General features: G+C 37.5%; 1 protein-coding gene across 2 annotated transcripts in view; it reads right to left on the reverse strand.

Annotated features, from left to right (window-relative positions):
• The window catches only part of LOC110796244 (uncharacterized aarF domain-containing protein kinase At1g71810, chloroplastic), a 43,102-nt gene extending 38,562 nt beyond the window's left edge, over positions 1-4,540 (reverse strand). For both annotated transcript variants that reach the window (XM_056830650.1, XM_022001295.2), the window contains exon 1: positions 4,060-4,540. In XM_056830650.1, coding sequence (XP_056686628.1) covers positions 4,060-4,419 — 360 coding nt within the window. In that variant the 5' untranslated portion in view covers positions 4,420-4,540. The remainder of the gene's footprint in view (positions 1-4,059) is intronic.
• Between the last annotated feature and the right edge of the window lie 13,996 nt (positions 4,541-18,536).

The raw sequence follows: 18,536 nt of genomic DNA on the forward strand, positions 1-18,536 counted from the left end.
TTTCACCCAAGTCCGATAAATGTCTTTTGTGGATTATCCAAAACAGACTAAGGGATACTACATCTACAACCAAATCGAAAACAAAGTGTTTGTTGCTCGCGATGGTGTATTTCTGGAAAAGTATTTCATTTCCAGAAAAATAAGTGGGAGTAATGTATATCTCGAAGAAATTCGAGATGAGCAACAAATGGATGAGGTTCACACCTCGTCAGAGACGACCCATCATGAAAATGCTCAGGAGGCGGTGGCGCCTAGTTGACGCTCGCTTCCGAATTGGATGCGCCCAAAGCCCCATTCCATTAACGCGCCTTCTACCATCCCACTTGGAGATAATCCATGCGAAGTCCCTCAACCTAATGAGGTAGAAACTTCTCTTGTTGTTCCCCAACATAGGTCTAGTAGGACAGTCATTCCGTCAAAGAGATATATTGATTTCCTTTTGAGTGAAAATTCTGAAATAGAGATTTTAGAACATGAGGAACCTACTAGCTATAGAAATGTTTTGACGAGTCAAGACTCCGAGAAATGACTCGAAGCCATGAGATCCGAAATGGATTCGATGTTTGAAAATCAAGTATGGGACTTGGTTGTTTTGCCTGATGGGGTTAAACCCATTTGTTGCAAATGGATTTTCAAACTGAAAAAGGACAAAGATGGAAACATTGATGTCTTTAAGGCAAGACTAGTGGCAAAAGGTTTTAGACAAATTCATGGTATTGACTATGATGAAACCTTCTCACCAGTAGCCATGCTGAAATCCATTAGGATAGTCCTAGCGATTGTTGCCTTTCATGACTATGAGATTTGGCAGATGGACGTCAAAAACGCTTTCTTGAATGGGTTCTTGAAAGAGGATATGTGCATGACACAACCATAAGGTTTTGAAGATCCAGACAGTCTAAGGAAGGTTTGCAAGCTCAAGAAGTCCATTTATGGGCTAAAGCAAGCATCCCGGAGTTGGAACCTTAAATTTGATGAGGCAATCAAATGTTTTGGCTTTCTTAGAAATGAAGAGGAATCTTGTATAAGAAGTTGAGTGGGAGTAGTATTGCTTTCCTGGTCTTGTATGTGGATGACATACTTCTCATAGGAAACGACAAGACCATGCTTGAGTCAGTCAAGGAATGGCTTAAAAGTTGTTTTCCCATGAAAGATCTAGAAAAAGCTAAGTACATCTTGGGAATAAGGATTCATAGAGATAGATCCAAAAGGCTGATTGGACTTAGCCAAGACTTATATTGATAAGGTTCTTACAAGGTTCAAGCTGGAAAACTCCAAAAGAGGTTTCATTCCCATGCAACATGGCGTATTACTTGGCAAGACTCAGTGTCCTTCGACACCTGATGAGGTCAAGCGTATGAGTAATGTTCCTTATGCCTCTGCAGTAGGATCCATTATGTATGTCATGGTATGCACTCGACCGGATGTTGCATATGCTTTGAGTATGTGCAGCAGATACCGGTCAAACCAAGGAGAGGCGCACTGATGGCAACAAAGAATATCCTTAAGTACTTGCGAAGTACTAAGGATAATTTCTTAGTTTACGGTGGAGATAATGAGTTGGTTGTCACTGGATACACAGATGCAAGCTTCCAGAGTGATAAAGATGACTTCCGATCACAATCTGGTTTCATGTTTTGTCTCAATGGAGGGGTTGTGAGCTGGAAGGGTTCTAAGCAGAGTACCATCGCAGATTCTACAACAGAGGTTGAGTATATTGCGGCAAGTGATGCAGCAAAAGAAGCTGTTTGGATCAAAAAGTTCATTAGTGAACTTGGTGTAGTTCCTAGCATTGAAAATGGCATTGAGTTGTATTGTGATAACAATGGTGCCATTTCTCAGTCCAAGGAACCCAGATCACCAAAAACCAAACATGTACTCAGGAGATTCCATCTTATTCGAGAGATCGTTGAAAGAGGGGATGTGAAAGTAAGCAAGGTTCATACTGAGGATCAACTCTGACTAAACCGCTTGCTCAACCTAAGCATGAGAGTCATACTAGGTCTATGGGGCTTAGGCATATGGAAGAATGGCTTTGGGTTGTTTACTTCATGTTTACAATTGTAAAGACATTCATTATGCTTTGAATGTTTATCAATAAAAGTTCATTCTTATTTAATTGCTTGGTTTAGTATTAAATAAAATGTCCAAATAATTTGTGTTTTCAAAAAGGATTATCGAAAACGTTTTGATAATGTAACCCTATAAAGTGAACTGAAATCACAGCTTATTAAAGTCCCTAGTCTAGATCACTAAATTGGACATAAGTGATTTAATTGAAGACTAGCATATAACTAATTGATAGCGCAGTTCCATGGGCTATGGAGACATTTGAGATGTCTAATTAATTATATGGATGTATACTTGATGCATTGAGACATTACCTAACTAGATTCTAAAAGTAGAATCAAACTTCTATATTTAGTGGATTCCTTAGACATGAGTATGTCTTAATAACCATGAGACAATTAGTTTAACTTTGACGTTGTTAAACGTCGTGGTGTAAAAGGAGGTTATAAAGGCAATGATCAGGTGGGCTAAGAATTGAGTGGGAGTTATGGTCATACAAGAGTGAATAAGTCCTCCTATTTGATGTGAATGGTGTCTGGGCCTCTTGATGAGCGAGAAGTGAAAAATTGCATGGCCATGCGGAATAGGATTAAAATGTTAATCTTTATTTGAACAGTTCGAACTCGACAATCAAAAAACAAGAATTTGAGAATAACATTGTGTTATCAAATTTTGGCATTAAGAGACTTAAGGAATTTAGCATTGCGTTATTGTCTTCGGACAAATGGGAGATTTAAGGAATTATGTCCTTAGACATTTCCGGCAATTACTAAATATAAATAGGAATTAATTATGAAGATAATAAGTTAATTATTTTAGTAATCACATTTATTTGCTAGAGTATAAATGTGATTAGTAGGACAATATTGATTGGGCCTACAACTAAAATATATTAATCCTATGAGGTCATACATAAAAGCATTAATTGGTATGGGCCCAAAAGGCCCCTATGGCAACCGACCTATTAAGAGAAAGCAGGTTGGGCTTAGTTTTCCTGTTAACCTAAAACTCTCACATTATAAGAGTTATAATGTCAGGAATTTAGAATATACGTTCATTCCAGAAAGAGGTAAACACAGAAACTCCAAACCTAATACTTTAAAATGTTGTTCTTCCCAAACAAAGCAAGAGATTAAACAAAACACAGAAACTCCAAACCTAATAAGTCAATTACTTTGTATTAAACTTTGTGTCGGTCAAACCGGTTTAAATATTTCGGGACAGATGGAGTAGTTTAAATACAACAATATCAGGTTATTTGCACTATTTACACATTACGGTTATTTTTTTCAAATTTCCCTTTTTGAGTGTTAATCTTCTTTTTTTTTGACGGGGAGATGAGCGTCAACAAGAGTGTTAATCAAATTGTACTTTTGTAATAAAATCAACAAAATACTCACATGGAGTCCACTACTTTTCAGTCGGGTTAGCATTTTCATAGTAAAATCAAGGAAATATCGTGAAACACTACCTTTAAGTTTGGTGGTTTTGTGAATTGCTACCTTATAAAAACTTTTTTAAATTTAACTACCTTATAAGTTTGGGTTGTTTGACTAACACTACCATTTGACGTTTTTCGTTAATGTTTTCCGTCGTGTATTTCTTATATTCTTTAAAATATCTCTCTTCAGTTGTTATTTTGTTCATTTGCCATATACTATAGCCGTTGTAGTGGAGTTTAAAAACGAAAAACATTAACGAAAAACATCAAATGGTAGTGTTAGTCAAACAAGCCAAACTTATAAGGTAGTAAAATATAATTTTCTTTTTAAAAGATAGCAATTCACAAAACCACCAAACTTAAAGGTAGTGTTTCACCAAATTACCTAAAATCAACGACCAACGAATATTACCGTCAAAGGGAGTCAATAATCATGAATATTGAGTCAGACAAAAAAAAATTAACCAAATGAATTGACAGTCAAAACTGTAACATGCAAATGTTAAATACAGCAAGTAGTTAGAGGAAGAACAAGCAAAAGGAATTACCTTGAACATGGTATCAGTTCTCTCCATAAGCCCATCAACATACCGAAGTCCAAACCATTTTCCAAACGCAGTACCAATCTGAAACAGCCGACGAGCCAAAATCAACGGCTTCCCCTTACAAAATGAACCGATCCTCGCGATATCGTACTCGGAAAGAGACTCGGCCTCCAACTCACTGAGTTGAAACAAGTATCCCGAGTTCGCGGTGAACGAGTCGACGTTGTCGCCGGAGGCAGAAATTGACGTCGTCCTAAGCTGACGGAAATTATTGCTGCCTGTTGGAGAGAGATTGAACTTGGGGCAGCCGCCGGATAATGGGTGGAAGAGCGGTGGAGGCGGTGGCCGCAAAAGCAGGGTCATATTTGGAATTATCACCCTTGCGGTTTCAATTTGCCGGGAAATTGTGTTTAGTTGAAAGATTTTTGGAATTTCACGAGTGTGTGAGGTATAGTCTTTGCCACAATTCCAATAGCACGGGCCACGGAAATCGAGTTATCCGTAGGAAATTTTGTGAAACACTACTTTTAAGTTTGGTGGTTTTGTGAATTGCTACCTTATAAAAACTTTTTTTAATTTAACTACCTTATAAGTTTGGTTTGTTTGTCTAACACTACCATTTGACGTTTTTCGTTAATGTTTTCTGTCGTGTATTTCTTCTATTCTTTTAAATATCTCTGTCCATTTGTCATTTTGTGCATTTGCCATATTAAATAAGCGTTGTAGTGGAGTCCAAAGACGTAAAACATTAACAAAAAACAGCAAATGGTAGTATTTGTCAAACAAACCAAACTTATAAGGTAGTAAAATATAATTTCCTTTTTAAAAGGTAGCAATTCACAAAACCACCAAACTTAAAGGTAGTGTTTCACCAAATTTCCTTATCCGTAATAGAACTACTCCGTATTTTTTAACTAGTTTAGGGCCCGTGCAACGCACGACTACTACTAAAATAATTTATTATTTTAATAATAACTAAAAGACTTGTGATATTAGAAAAACATGAAAGTAAAAATGATATATGAAAAAATATAAATTCAAAGTTGTGTAAAAAAAAATATTCAAATGAACTAAATTTGCATATTACTATACAAAGTTAAAAATTGTAGTCGTTTACTTGTATGTAGAACGATCCAACAACGTCAACCAAACCCGAATGACTCAAGACTAATTTTCGAAAAGACCCGAGCATAACCTAGTTAGTCAAATACAACATATTTTGAATTGAGTAAAATCTTGATAAATAAACTTATATGTTAGTCTACTTACCATGCATTATTATTTTAATTAACATTCTTACTTAGCAGTTACCATGTACTCCCTCCGTCCCAAAATTATCGTCCTGTTTTCTAAATCGAGCGTCCCAAAATTATAGTCCTGTTTCTAATTTTGGCTACTAAGGTCCCCACTTTCTCATGTACTATATTAATAAAAAATAAATTGAAAACCCCACCATGTACTATATTCCACTTTCCTATGTACTATATTCTCTTTCACATGTACTTTATTCCACTTTTCCATACAACTCAATCGTTATTTGTACTTTATTCCACTTTTTCATGTACTATATTCTACTTTTCTTAAAATTCGTGTTTTTGGTCAAAGAGGACGATAATTATGGGACGGAGGGTGTATTATATTATTAATAGTAGACTAACATTAGAAGTTCATTTATCAATATTTTTTATATTTCTTATCAGATTAAAAAGTTATAATAATACATAAATAAAATTATATCATAAAGGAAAAAATAATATTGATTTAGCTTTCCTCCAATAATATATTATGCAGTACACATCTATCGTAATTAAAATATATTTTTATCTTAGTTTCCTAAAAAAACATAATGTAATTTATTTATTTTAAAGTAAAAAAATAAAAAAACATTTTGGCGGGAAAAAATCGCATCAGGAAATGACACGTGTCATTCCTGGTGTCTCTTTTAGTATATAGTAATAGATTTCCTCCATATTTTTTATTTAAATTTGGAAAATAAAAAATAATACTTTTTGAGTCATGTATGAATCAAAAACTTTTACATACCCCCGATCTACAGTAATTTTATTGTAGATTCAACCCGCTCGTAGCTCACACGTGTGGAAACAATTTTTTATTTTTATTTTTTGAAAGAAATTCTTTTCCACAAACCTAAACAGCAGAGGAGTAAAAACGCGAGAAACTCTCTGCGGCGCCATGAGAGATGAGGGTGAAAACTCGTCAAACACCATGAGAGAGGAGGGAGAAAGCTCATCAAATCTACAATCTATCACAAGAGAGGAGGGAGAAACTTCGAATCTGCATTCAACCGTGCGAGAGGAGAGAGAGAAAACTATTTGAATATGCAAACATTCATGAGAGAGGAGAGACCAATTCAATTCAATTCAATTTCTCTAATTCTGAAACCCTAATACGTGGATTGTTACAATTTCAGAAGAAAAGTCGAGCTCCAACAATAATAAACCTCAACAACATTTCAGATTCAGAAATTGGGAAATCAAACCTTAGAACAATCTGCAATTCAAGCTGTTCCAGATTCTGCAGCTGAAGGTAAATTTTAAAAGAACAATTTCCATTACTTAAAAGTTTGATATTATTATCGTATAAGTATACCAACTGTAGAATATAAGTTAATCGTCAGTATCATAGAAGGTTGACATTCAAAGCTATTTTATAAGTTTGTTGTTAGTATCATATAAGTTTACTAGTGGTAACATATAAGTTCACCATTAGTATCATATAAGATTATAAGGTATGCATTCAGAATAATTTTATATGTTTTCCATTAGTATCATATAAGTTTACCATCTGTTTCATACAAGTTCACCGTAAGTATTGTATACTCCAATCAAAGATACAAGAAGCACTGGTTAAAGTGATGTATATGTCCAAGGTGTTAGGTTATGACAAATATATATCATATATTTCATGCGGAAAAACCATAAAGCCAGGAATCCAAATTAATTGCCACATAGTCAATTAGCATAATTTAGGATACATACATGTGATGCGTGCCTTCCCTAGCTGCTCCCGAACCGAACAAGAACAAGTTTAGGACTCCAAATGTAGCCCCTCCGTAGATAGTCCACAGCACGTTCGGATGCGCCTTAGATTCAATTAACTAGATTATTATCTAAGGTATTATGTTATATTCGAAAGCTTAGTTATTAGTTTTAGGCAAATTATTAAATTCGTTCTTAAACTTAAACTATATGAATACTTATTGATTGTGGTGTATAAATTGTGATTATGAATCACCTATTTATAGGGAGGAAATATCGGACTTAGATTTCCACTAGGATTCAAATAACTAATTCTATCAGAATTCTAGTTAAATTAATCCACTAGAATTTAATGTTTAATAAAACACAAAACATTTAATTCTTGTGGAATTAGGAAAACAAGCAATCCTAAACGACCAAGGATTCGTAGCATTGCACACACACACACATGCAGCCCACGAAGGCCACGGTGCGCGGCTCGGCCCAAGGCAGGCTGGCAGCACGCGACCCATCCTTGGGTGCTGTTGCTGGGCCTCACGTGGCTCACTTGTTGCGGGCTTGGCTGTGCCTTGCTCGCTGCTCGCGGGCCTCGCTGGCCTTGCTGCGCGCGCGAGCTTCGCTAGGCGCGGGCCTGGCTTCGTGTTGGGCCTTGCGTCTAGCAAGCTCGTCCGACGATCGTTTCGTACGTCGCGCTTCCGATTCGTTTTCCGATTCCAGAATTCATTTTCGATGCGAACAATATTTAATATTTTCGATTCCGGAATTTATTTCCGTTTCGAACAAATATTTAATATTTCCGATTCCGGAATTTATTTCCAATTCCGACAATATTTCCGATTCCGGCAATATTTCTATTTCCAATAATAATTTCCGATACGTACCATGTTTCCGTTTCCGACAATGTCTACGACTTGGATAATATTTATATTTCCGTTACGATCCATATTTCCGTTTCCGGCAATATCATCGTTTCCAGAGTATTCATATTTTGCCTTTTGACGATTTCAGCTCCCACTGGAACTGAGATCCGTCGATTCCGAATATTCATAATTAGAGTATTTAATTCACTTAAATAGTTGATCCGTTCACGTACTATTTGTGTGACCCTACGGGTTCAGTCAAGAGTAAGTTGTGGATTAATATTATTTAATTCCACTCGAACTGAAGCGGCCACTAGCTAGGCATTCAGCTCACTTGATCTCACTAAATTATTAACTTGCATAATTAATTAATACTGAACCGCATTTATTAGACTTAGCATTGAATGCATACTTGGACCAAGGGCATTATTTCCTTCAGTCTCCCACTTGTCCTTAGGGACAAGTGTGCATTGCCTAATTCCTTTGTCGCTTGATGCTTGCTCATGAACATAAGGTTAGAGTAGTCATCCTTATTATGTCCAGAGGTATTTCTCGGTTTCAGAGTTCAACTGATCAAATAAACAGATAATCATAGCCTATGATTCATCTGAGCACGTCCATGCATTTTACAATTTCTAGCTCTCCGAGTGGCCTTGTACAACTTTCAGCATCTCATCCCGATTTATGGGAGGACAATCCCAATCTTGTGATCTTCAGGTTAGACTTCGTTTGATAGGTGATTACCTGAGCATTGCCGTTATAGCCTCCTTTTACGGTGCGATGGTTGACAACATCAAAGTAACCAGTTCTCAAACAAGTAATCTCAAATCAATCAGGTATTGAGGATTAGTGTCTAGTAATGTAATGAAATTTACTTATGACAGATTTTCATCTCTTACAGTAAAGTTTCATAGGTCTGTCCGATACTAGTCTTCTCAAAGTAAGTATCTATGCAAATGATTGCGACATTGCCATGTCCACATAGTTCAAGAAACAGAACTACTATTCATCTTGCATTTTAGTCGTCTAGCGTTTTCTATGCGTCCACCTTTATAGAAAACTTCCGACCAGGGACCATTTTCAACTTTTTACATTCAAATTCACTTGATAGACATTTCTTAGTCACAGGATTGGTCTTGACAGTCTATCTTGAATATGTCGTCAAATTGAAGGGACTCATCATTTAATAAACAATAAAATTAAATGAAAAAATGAATTCTATTCATTTATATGAATGGTTAACCAAAATGTTTTACAAAGTATTAAACTCTAAAACTTTAAAACATTTATTAAGGACATCAAAGCCATTCTCCAACATGCTTGATTCCCATAGCTGTAGTGTGCGAGTTGTGCTTTGCTTGCGGCAGAGGTTTAGTTAATGGATCTGAGATATTGTCGTCAGTTCCAATCTTTCTTATCTCGACTTCTTTTCTTTCAACGAACTCTCCTAGAAGGTGAAATCTACGAAGTACATGCTTGACTAAATAGCTTCCTTTGTTGCTTCATGTGCAGCAATGTACTCCGCTTCAGTTGTAGAATCCTTAATTGTGCTCTGCTTAGCACTTTTCCAGCTTACTGCACCTCCGTTGAGGCAGAAGACAAACCCAGACTGTGATCTGAAATCATCCTTGTCAGTTTGGAAACTTGCGACCGTATAGCCTTGAACAATTCATTCATCATCTCCACCATAGACCAGGAAATCATCTTTGTGCCTTTTCAGGTACTTCAGAATATTCTTGGCAGCAGTCCAATGTGCCTCTCCTGGGTCTGACTGGTATCTTCTCGTAGCACTGAGTGTGTACGCAACATCCGGGCGTGTACATATCATAGCATAAATTATTGAACCAATCAATGATGCATATGGAATCCCACTCATTCGTCTACGCTCATTCAGTGTTTTTGGGCACTGAGTCTTGCTTAGAGTCATTCCATGAGACATGGGTAGGTAGCCTCGCTTGGAGTCTGCCATATTGAACCTTTCAAGCACCTTATTGATATAAGTGCTCTGACTAAGTCCAATCATCTTTTTAGATTTATCTCTGTAAATCTTGATGCCCAGTATGTACTGTGCTTCTCCTTGATCCTTCATCGAAAAACATTTTCCAAGCCAAATCTTGACAGAGTTCAACATAGAATGTTATTTCCGATAAGTAATATGTCGTCGACATATAATACTAGAAAAACATTTTTTTCTCCCACTGACCTTCTTGTATACACAAGATTCGTCTGCGTTCTTGACGAAGCCAAAGTCACTGACTGCTTCATCAAAACGTATATTCCAACTCCTTGATGCTTGCTTCAATCCATAAATGGATTTCTTAAGCTTGCATACCTTTTTAGCATTCTTTGGATCCTCAAAACCCTTAGGCTGTGTCATAAACACAGTTTCTGTTAAAACGCCGTTTAAGAAAGCGGTTTTGACATCCATCTTCCATATTTCGTAATCGTAATATGCAGCGATTGCTAACATTATCCGAATAGGACTTTAGCATTGCAACTGGTGAAAAGGTTTCATCGTAATCCACACCATGGACTTGCCTGTAACCTTTTGCAACCAATCTAGCTTTGAAAACTTCTAATTTCCCATCCTTGTCTTTTTTCAGTTTGAAAACGCATTTGCTTCCTATGGCTTGGTAGCCATCTGGCAAATCGACCAAATCCCAAACTTGGTTTTCAGACATGGAGTCTAATTCAGATTGCATGGCTTCTTGCCATTGCTTAGAGCTAGGGCTCGTCATAGCTTGTTTGTAAGTCGCAGGTTCATCGCTTTCCAGCAATAAAATTTCATGGCTCTCGTTCGTCAAAATACCTAAGTATCTTTCCGGTTGAGACCTATATCTCTGCGATGTACGTGGGGTTACATTTCTAGATGGTTCTTGATTCTCACCGGATACTTCTAAAGATCTCTGAGTTTCAACCTGAATGTCATCTTGAGCATTCTCTAGAGTTTGTTGTTCGACTCGAATTTCTTCGAGGTCTACTTTTCTCCCACTTGTCATTTTGGAAATGTGATCTCTTTCCAAAAAGATACCATCTCAAGCAACAAACACCTTGTTCTCAAATGTATTGTAGAAGTAATACCCCTTTGTTTCCTTTGGATAGCCCACAAGGATACATTTGTCAGATTTTGGTTGAAGTTTGTCGGAAATTAATCGTTTGATGTATACTTCACAACCTCAAATCTTAAGAAAAGACACATTTGGAGGCTTTCAAAACCATAAATCATATGGAGTCTTTTCGACAGTTTTAGACGGAGCTCTATTTAGTGTGAGTGCAGCTGTGTTTAGTGCATGTCCCAAAATTCTATTGGAAGTTCGGCCTGACCCATCATTGATCTACCCATGTCTAGCAAGGTTATGTTCCTCCGTTCTGACACACCGTTCCATTGAGGTGTTCCGGGAGGAGTCAGTTCTGATAGAATTCCACATTCTTTTAGATGGTCATCAAATTCATAGCTCAGGTATTCACCGCCTCTATCAAACTGCAGTGCTTTAATCTTCTTTCCTAACTGATTCTCTACTTCACTCTGAAATTCCTTGAATTTGTCAAAGGATTCAGACTTATGCTTCATTAGGTAGACATAACCATTTCTACTGAAGTCATCAGTGAAAGTGATAAAGTAGCTGAAACCACCTCTAGCATTTGAACTCATTGGTTCACATACATCTGTATGGATTAAACCCAATAGTTCAATTGCTCTTTCTCCAAATTTAGAGAAAAGTTGCTTTGTCATTTTTCCAAGTAAGCATGATTCGCACTTACCATAATCCTCTAAGTCAAATGGTTCTAGAATTCCTTCTTTTTGAAGTCTTTCTATGCGCTTCATGTTAATATGGCCTAATCGACAATGCCACAGATAGGTGAGATCCGAATCATTCTTTTTGGCCTTTTTGTTATTTATGTTATAAACTGGTCGTGATCTAGTAAATAAAATCCATTGACTAATCTAGCAGATCCATAAAACATCTCTTTAAAATAAAACGAGCAACTATTGTGTTTTATTAAAAAGGTAAATCCCTTAGAATCTAAGCAAGAAACATAAATGATGTTTTTAGTAAGACTTGGAACATGGAAACACTCTTCCAGTTCCAAAACTAGCCCAGAGGGCAACGACAAATAATAAGTTCCTACAGCTAATGCAGCAATCCTAGCTCCATTTCCCACTCGTAGGTCGACTTCACCCTTGCTTAATCTTCTACTTCTTCTTAGTCCTTGTGAATTGGAACATAAGTGTGAGCCACAACCTGTATCTAATACCCAAGAAGTTAAATTAGCAAGTATACAATCTATAACGAAAATAATTGAAGATGGAACGACTGTTCCGTTCTTCTGATCTTCCTTAAGCTTCAAGCAATCTGTCTTCCAATGCCCCTTCTTCTTGCAGTAGAAGCATTCAGATTCTGAAGTGGGTTGGTTCACCTTCTTCTTTTCAGACTTGGTGCCGCCAGCTTGCTTAGTTGGGCTGGCCTTCTTGCCACCTTTCTTAACATTCATCTTCTTACCAGATTTCTTGAACTTACCCCCACGCACCATAAGCACATCTTGCTTATCACTTTTGATCGTCTTTTCAGCGGTCTTCATCATACCGTGAAGCTCAGTGAGCGTTTTGTCCAGACTATTCATACTGTAGTTCAGTTTGAACTGATCATACCCGCTATGAAGAGAATGGAGGATGGTGTCTACAGACATTTCCTGAGAGAACTGCTGATCCAGCCGACTCATATTCTCAACGAGTCTAATCATTTTGAGAACATGTGGACTTACGTGCTCGCCTTTCTTAAGCTTGGTCTCAAGAATTTGTCTATGAGTCTCGAATCTTTCGACTCGAGCCAGATCTTGGAACATGTTCTTCAACTCACTGATGATCGTGAAAGCATCTGAGTTGATGAATGTTTTATGTAGATCTGCACTCATGGTTGCAAGCATTAGACATTTTACATCCTTGTTGGAATCAATCCAACGATTGAGGGCTGCCTGAGTGACCCCGTCGCCAGCGGCTCGGGCATCGCCTTTTGGTAATAGTCTAGAAACTACTCTTGGTTGATAGGTACGTCTAAAAGCTTATTAGGTAAACCTATCTCATTTTCCACGACATAAAAGGACTCCTTACTTATATCGTTGAGTTTCACCAAAACTAACATGTACTCACAATTATTTGTGTACCTTACCCCTTTAGGATCAATAAGTAACACCTCGCTATGGCGGAAAACTATTACTAAGATTGATATAAAGGTTATCCAAGTAAGTGTTATTTTGGCATGACACCTTATAACTTAATTTTTAAAGTTTGGAACTTAAGGCTCTTACTATGTTGGTTAGATTTTAAGTGAACTAAAATCCTTAATCATGCAACATAATCAAGCCACAATCTCATGCATAATTAAGACATATTTAAATCAATAAATAACTTGAAGCATGCATAAGATATAAATGTGATCTAGTATGGCCCGACTTCATCTTGAAGCTTCAACTTCAAACTCCGTCTTGAAAATGGATTGGAAACTCCGTCTTGAATTTCACCATGGGAGGCACCATTTTGTTCAAATAGGATAAGCTATAATTGAAACTAATTCACTAGTGGAAAAAGGCTTATTTGCATCCCCGCATTTGCCACGCCATTCTGAACATGTGACGCAAATGACAAATTTTAGCATAAAATTTAGTCATTTGCGTCGCAGCTTTGTTAAACTGCGACGCAAATGACTCTAGGATGCCCCCCAGAGTCATTTGCGTCGCAGATTAGTAAAACTGCGACGCAATTAACTCAATCAAGTGCGTCGCAGATTTACTAATCTGCGACGCAAATGACTCTGGGGGGCATCCTAGAGTCATTTGCCTCGCAGTTTAACAAAGCTGCGACGCAATGTGTTTTGATTTTTTTTTTTTCGAATTCGCGCTCACTAGCTTAATTGCTTAGGAACTTCATTCTGACTTAGGTTAATATTGCTCGACAAACACTGCTTCCCTCCCAAACGAAACCAACACCAACACTAGCTGCTTTGTTCTCACCGGTGGCTTCACCCTGTTCACTGTCGTCGTTGCCTTCCGTCGTTGCTTCGCCGCCTTCCGTCGTTGCCGCGCCGTTCCTTCGCTGCTTCACTGCTTCACTGCTTCGCCACTTCACTACTTCACTGATTCCTGCCCTTCTTCCTTTTTAGAGCTGCCGCCCACGGCCAAGGAAGTCATCCACGGCACGGCAGCCGCCCACGCCGCCGCCCACTCAGCCGCCCTTGTTCATTGTCGTCTCTCCTCTCTTAGGTATTGAATTTTAGTTTTGATATTTATTGAATTTTAATTGTGCATTTTAATTTTAATTGTGGACATTATAATTGAATTTTAATTATGCATTATAATTGAATTTTAATGGTTGATATTATTTGTTGAATTTTAATTGGGTACATTTTAGGGTTTAGGTTTTGTTGAATTTTAGTTGTAGGTTTTGTTGAATTTTAGTTGAATTTTAATTGGGTACATTTTAGGATTTAGGTTTTGTTGAATTTTAGTTGTTAGGTTTTGTTGAATTAAAAGTTATGAAATGAAGTTTTGGGTATGAAATGAATTTAGGTGATATATGAAATCATGTTTTGGGTTTGCTACAAAATTTTGGATTTATAATGATATGAATAGCCTAGTTTATATTCTAACCTTTGACAAAATTTGGTCTAGTGGTTGAAAATGGATCGGAGTTGGATGTATGGTAGTAAACGATTTTCTACAAGGTTCTTACAAGGGATTCAAGAGTTCATTAAGGTTGCCTTGAAACATCAATCAGAACATGAATCAAGTTTAATTCTGTGTCCTTGTTGTGATTGCAATAATTCAAGGGGGTATCGGGATATTGATGATATTGTTGATCACATAGTTCGTCGCGGTTTTAAGGGTAACTACACGACGTGGACATGGCATGGTGAGAGCATAGATCATGGGGCAAGTTCTAGTATGCCGAGCTCGAGTCAGCATAATCATTGTGATAATGGTGATGATAATGAAATTGAGGATGATATTGGTGTTGAAAGTGAGGAAGAAGAGGAGAAAGATAGGATAGATGATATGATGCATGATGTGGAAGACCATCATTTCGTTGAGCGTCCCCATATGTATGATAGTATAATCAAAGCTTCCGCAACACCATTATATCCTGGTTCTACACAAACTGTACTTGGTGCCGTCATCGAATATTTCAACCTAAAGGTGGAAAACGGTTGGACCAACAAGAGTTTTTCACAGTCTTTGGAGGCCACGTCTGGTAATCTTCCTGAAGGAAACAAACTTCCAAGGTCTAACTATGAGGCCCAGAAGCTTATGTGTCCTTTGGGTATGGATTATGAGAAGATACACGCGTGTCCAAATGATTGCGTGTTGTATCGAAAGCAGTATGCAAATCTGCATGAGTGTCCAAGATGCGGATTGTCCCGTTACAAGATCGTGGAGAATGATGCAACATCAACTAAGAAGAAACCTTCTCCGGCTAAGGTGCTTTGGTATCTTCCAATTATACCAAGATTTAAGCGCCTTTTCTCAGAAGAGAAAACTGCAAAACTCTTGAGGTGGCATGCCGAAGGGAGGAAGAAAGATGGGTTAATGAGGCATCCTGCTGATTCTCCACAATGGAGGAACATTGACCGAAAGTACAAGGTCTTTAGGGAAGAAGTTCGGAATCTCAGGCTTGGTCTTTGCACGGATGGAATGAACCCATTTGGGACACTTAGTACCCAATATAGCACTTGGCCGGTTCTTCTCACCATATACAATTTGCCTCCTTGGTTATGCATGAAGCGTAGATACATCATGTTGTCGCTCTTAATCTCTGGGCCTAAACAACCCGGAAATGACATAGATGTGTATCTAGAGCCACTCATTGAAGATTTGAAATTGTTGTGGGATGAAGGGGTGTTGATGTTTGATGCATACACCAAAACCAATTTCACTTTACGTGCCATGATTTTTTGTATGATAAATGATTTCCCGGCTTATGGAAATTTGTCAGGGTATTCTGTAAAGGGAAAGAAGGCATGTCCAGTTTGTCATGATGATTTGGTCTCGAGGCGCCTAAAATTTTGTGGGAAAGATGTGTACATGGATTACCGGATGTATCTTCCTGAAGATCACCCATTTCGAAAAGAGAAGGAAGCTTTTAATGGAGAATTGGAGATGAGAGAAGCTCCTGCCCCCTTATGTGCGTGTGAGGTTTATGAACGGGTTAAAGAAATTGAGACAGAGTTTGGTAAGCCTTATAAAGGTCAGCCAAGTGGTGGTTACAAGAAGAGGTCTATCTTTTGGGATCTCCCATATTGGAGAGATTTGGAAGTTAGGCATTGTTTGGATGTAATGCATATTGAGAAAAATGTTTGTGATGCCATTGTTGAATATGCAAGGGAAAACGAAGGATGGGCCTAAAGTTAGACAAGATATGGCTGCTATGGGTCGCTCCGAGTTGGCACCTCAAGAAAGGGGAAAACGCTGGTACCTTCCCCCAGCTTGTTTCACCTTGTCTAAAAAGGAGAAAGTTAGCTTTTGTGAGTCTTTGCATGGCTTAAAGGTCCCTGCCGGTTACTCTTCAAATTTTCGTAGACTTGTGTCCATGTCTGACTTGAAATTAGTTGGAATGAAATCTCATGATTGTCACGTGTTGATGCAACAATTGCTGCCGGTTGCAATTCGAGGGATATTGCCGCCACAAGTGAGGTATACCATTACAAGATTGTGTTTCTTTTTCAACACAATTTGTAGCAAGGTGATCAATCCAACAATACTGGATGATTTGCGGCTGATGTACTTGAGACCATGTGTCAGTTTGAAAAGTATTTTCCGCCATCATTCTTTGACATGATGCCTCATTTGATTATTCATCTTGTTCGTGAAATTAAGCTTTGTGGGCCAGTTTGTATGAGGTACATGTATCCCTTTGAACGGGAAATGGGTACCTTGAAAGATAGAGTGATGAATCCGGCCAAACCTGAAGCTAGTATTGTCCAACGAACCGTCGCGGAGGAAGTTGCTGCATGGGTTTCTCAATATATGGCACGTTTGAAAGAAGTCGGAGTACCAAAGTCTAGACATGATGGGAGACTTGGGGGTCAAGGTACAATTGGCAAGAAAAGGATATCAATCAGTTCTGAAATGATGTGTAAGGTTGAGCTGTTTGTGGTGCAAAGTCTTAGTGAAGTCCATCCATACGTGGCTGAGCACATGAACTTTCTTAGAGAGCAATATCCTTCAAAAAATGGTCCTCAACTGATAAAAGAGCATAATCGTTCATTCCTCACATGGTTCAAGCGTCGAGTGATGGATCAATTTTCCGACACGCCTAATGAGGTATCTGACATGGTGAGATGGTTGGCATATGGTCCTAAATGTCAAGTCATATCTTATGAGGGGTACGACATCAATGGCTATTCTTTTTACACGAAGCGACAAGATGACAAAACGACGATGCAAAATAGTGGTGTTACGGCAATATGTTTGTCTTCAGAGTATGCTAGTGTAAAAGATAGAACACTTGTAGATAAGACGAACTCTTACTATGGAGTCATTGAAGAAATATTAGAGTTGGAATATAAGTATTTTAAGATTCCTCTATTCCGGTGCAAGTGGGTTGATATTAGTCGCGGTGTCAAAAAGGATGAACATGGGTACCTGACACTTGTAAACTTTAGTCGAGTTGGGCATCTTGCAGATCCTTTCATATTAGCATCACAGGCAAATGTCATTTTTGCCTAAATATGTACTATAACAACCCAATTACCCTTAAATGTGGAATAATAGATTAGTACGAGGCTTAGAAAGTTATAACTATGCATATGAGACATGTAATAAGTTTGGAAACATTCCTTAGGTTCTTTGGTTCAAAGTTGGGTTCGAAAACATCATTTTTGCCTAAAAATGACCTAGGACGACCCAATTAGCCTTAAATGTGAAATAATAGACTGTAAAGAGACTTATAAAGTTATAACTATGCATATGAGACGTGTAATAAGTTTGAAAACATTCCTTAGGTTCTTTGGTTCAAAGTTGGGTTCGAAAACATCATTTTTGCCTAAAAATGACCTAGAACGACCCAATTAGCCTTAAATGTGACTACTACGTATATAATTGCATTTACATGTGTAAACAAAGTATATAATTGCACTTACATGTAAAATATTCTTTGCATTTACATGTGTAAACAAAGTATATATAATTGCATATTTTATCGAATGTGTAGTGCTTTTCGGAGTTACAAGAGACTAGGTGGACAATCTAAGGGAACTAAATTAACATGGATTCCAGCACAGGTATATATATATATATATAATTAGTTTATTATTTACCTAAGAAATAAGTTTTTCAAAATTATAACATACAATGTGATAGAAATTTTACTTGTGTTATTTATTTTAATGCATTTAGTGTGCTCAACAACCGGGTGGCTACTACGTCATGCGTTTTATGTACGACATAATAATGAATCATGGTAATAGTCAAGATCTTACTAAGGTATGTTCTCATAAACTACGTACTTTATATAATAAATTGAAGTACACAAAACTATTATATTGATCAATCGTTGATAAATTGAATTATTTACACTTTTTTAGGATTTTTCAAGAACATTGCCTTATTCACCGGAGGAGATTAATGA

Source organism: Spinacia oleracea, chromosome 6 (genome assembly GCF_020520425.1).
Source record: "Spinacia oleracea cultivar Varoflay chromosome 6, BTI_SOV_V1, whole genome shotgun sequence".
Lineage (NCBI taxonomy): Eukaryota > Viridiplantae > Streptophyta > Magnoliopsida > Caryophyllales > Amaranthaceae > Spinacia > Spinacia oleracea.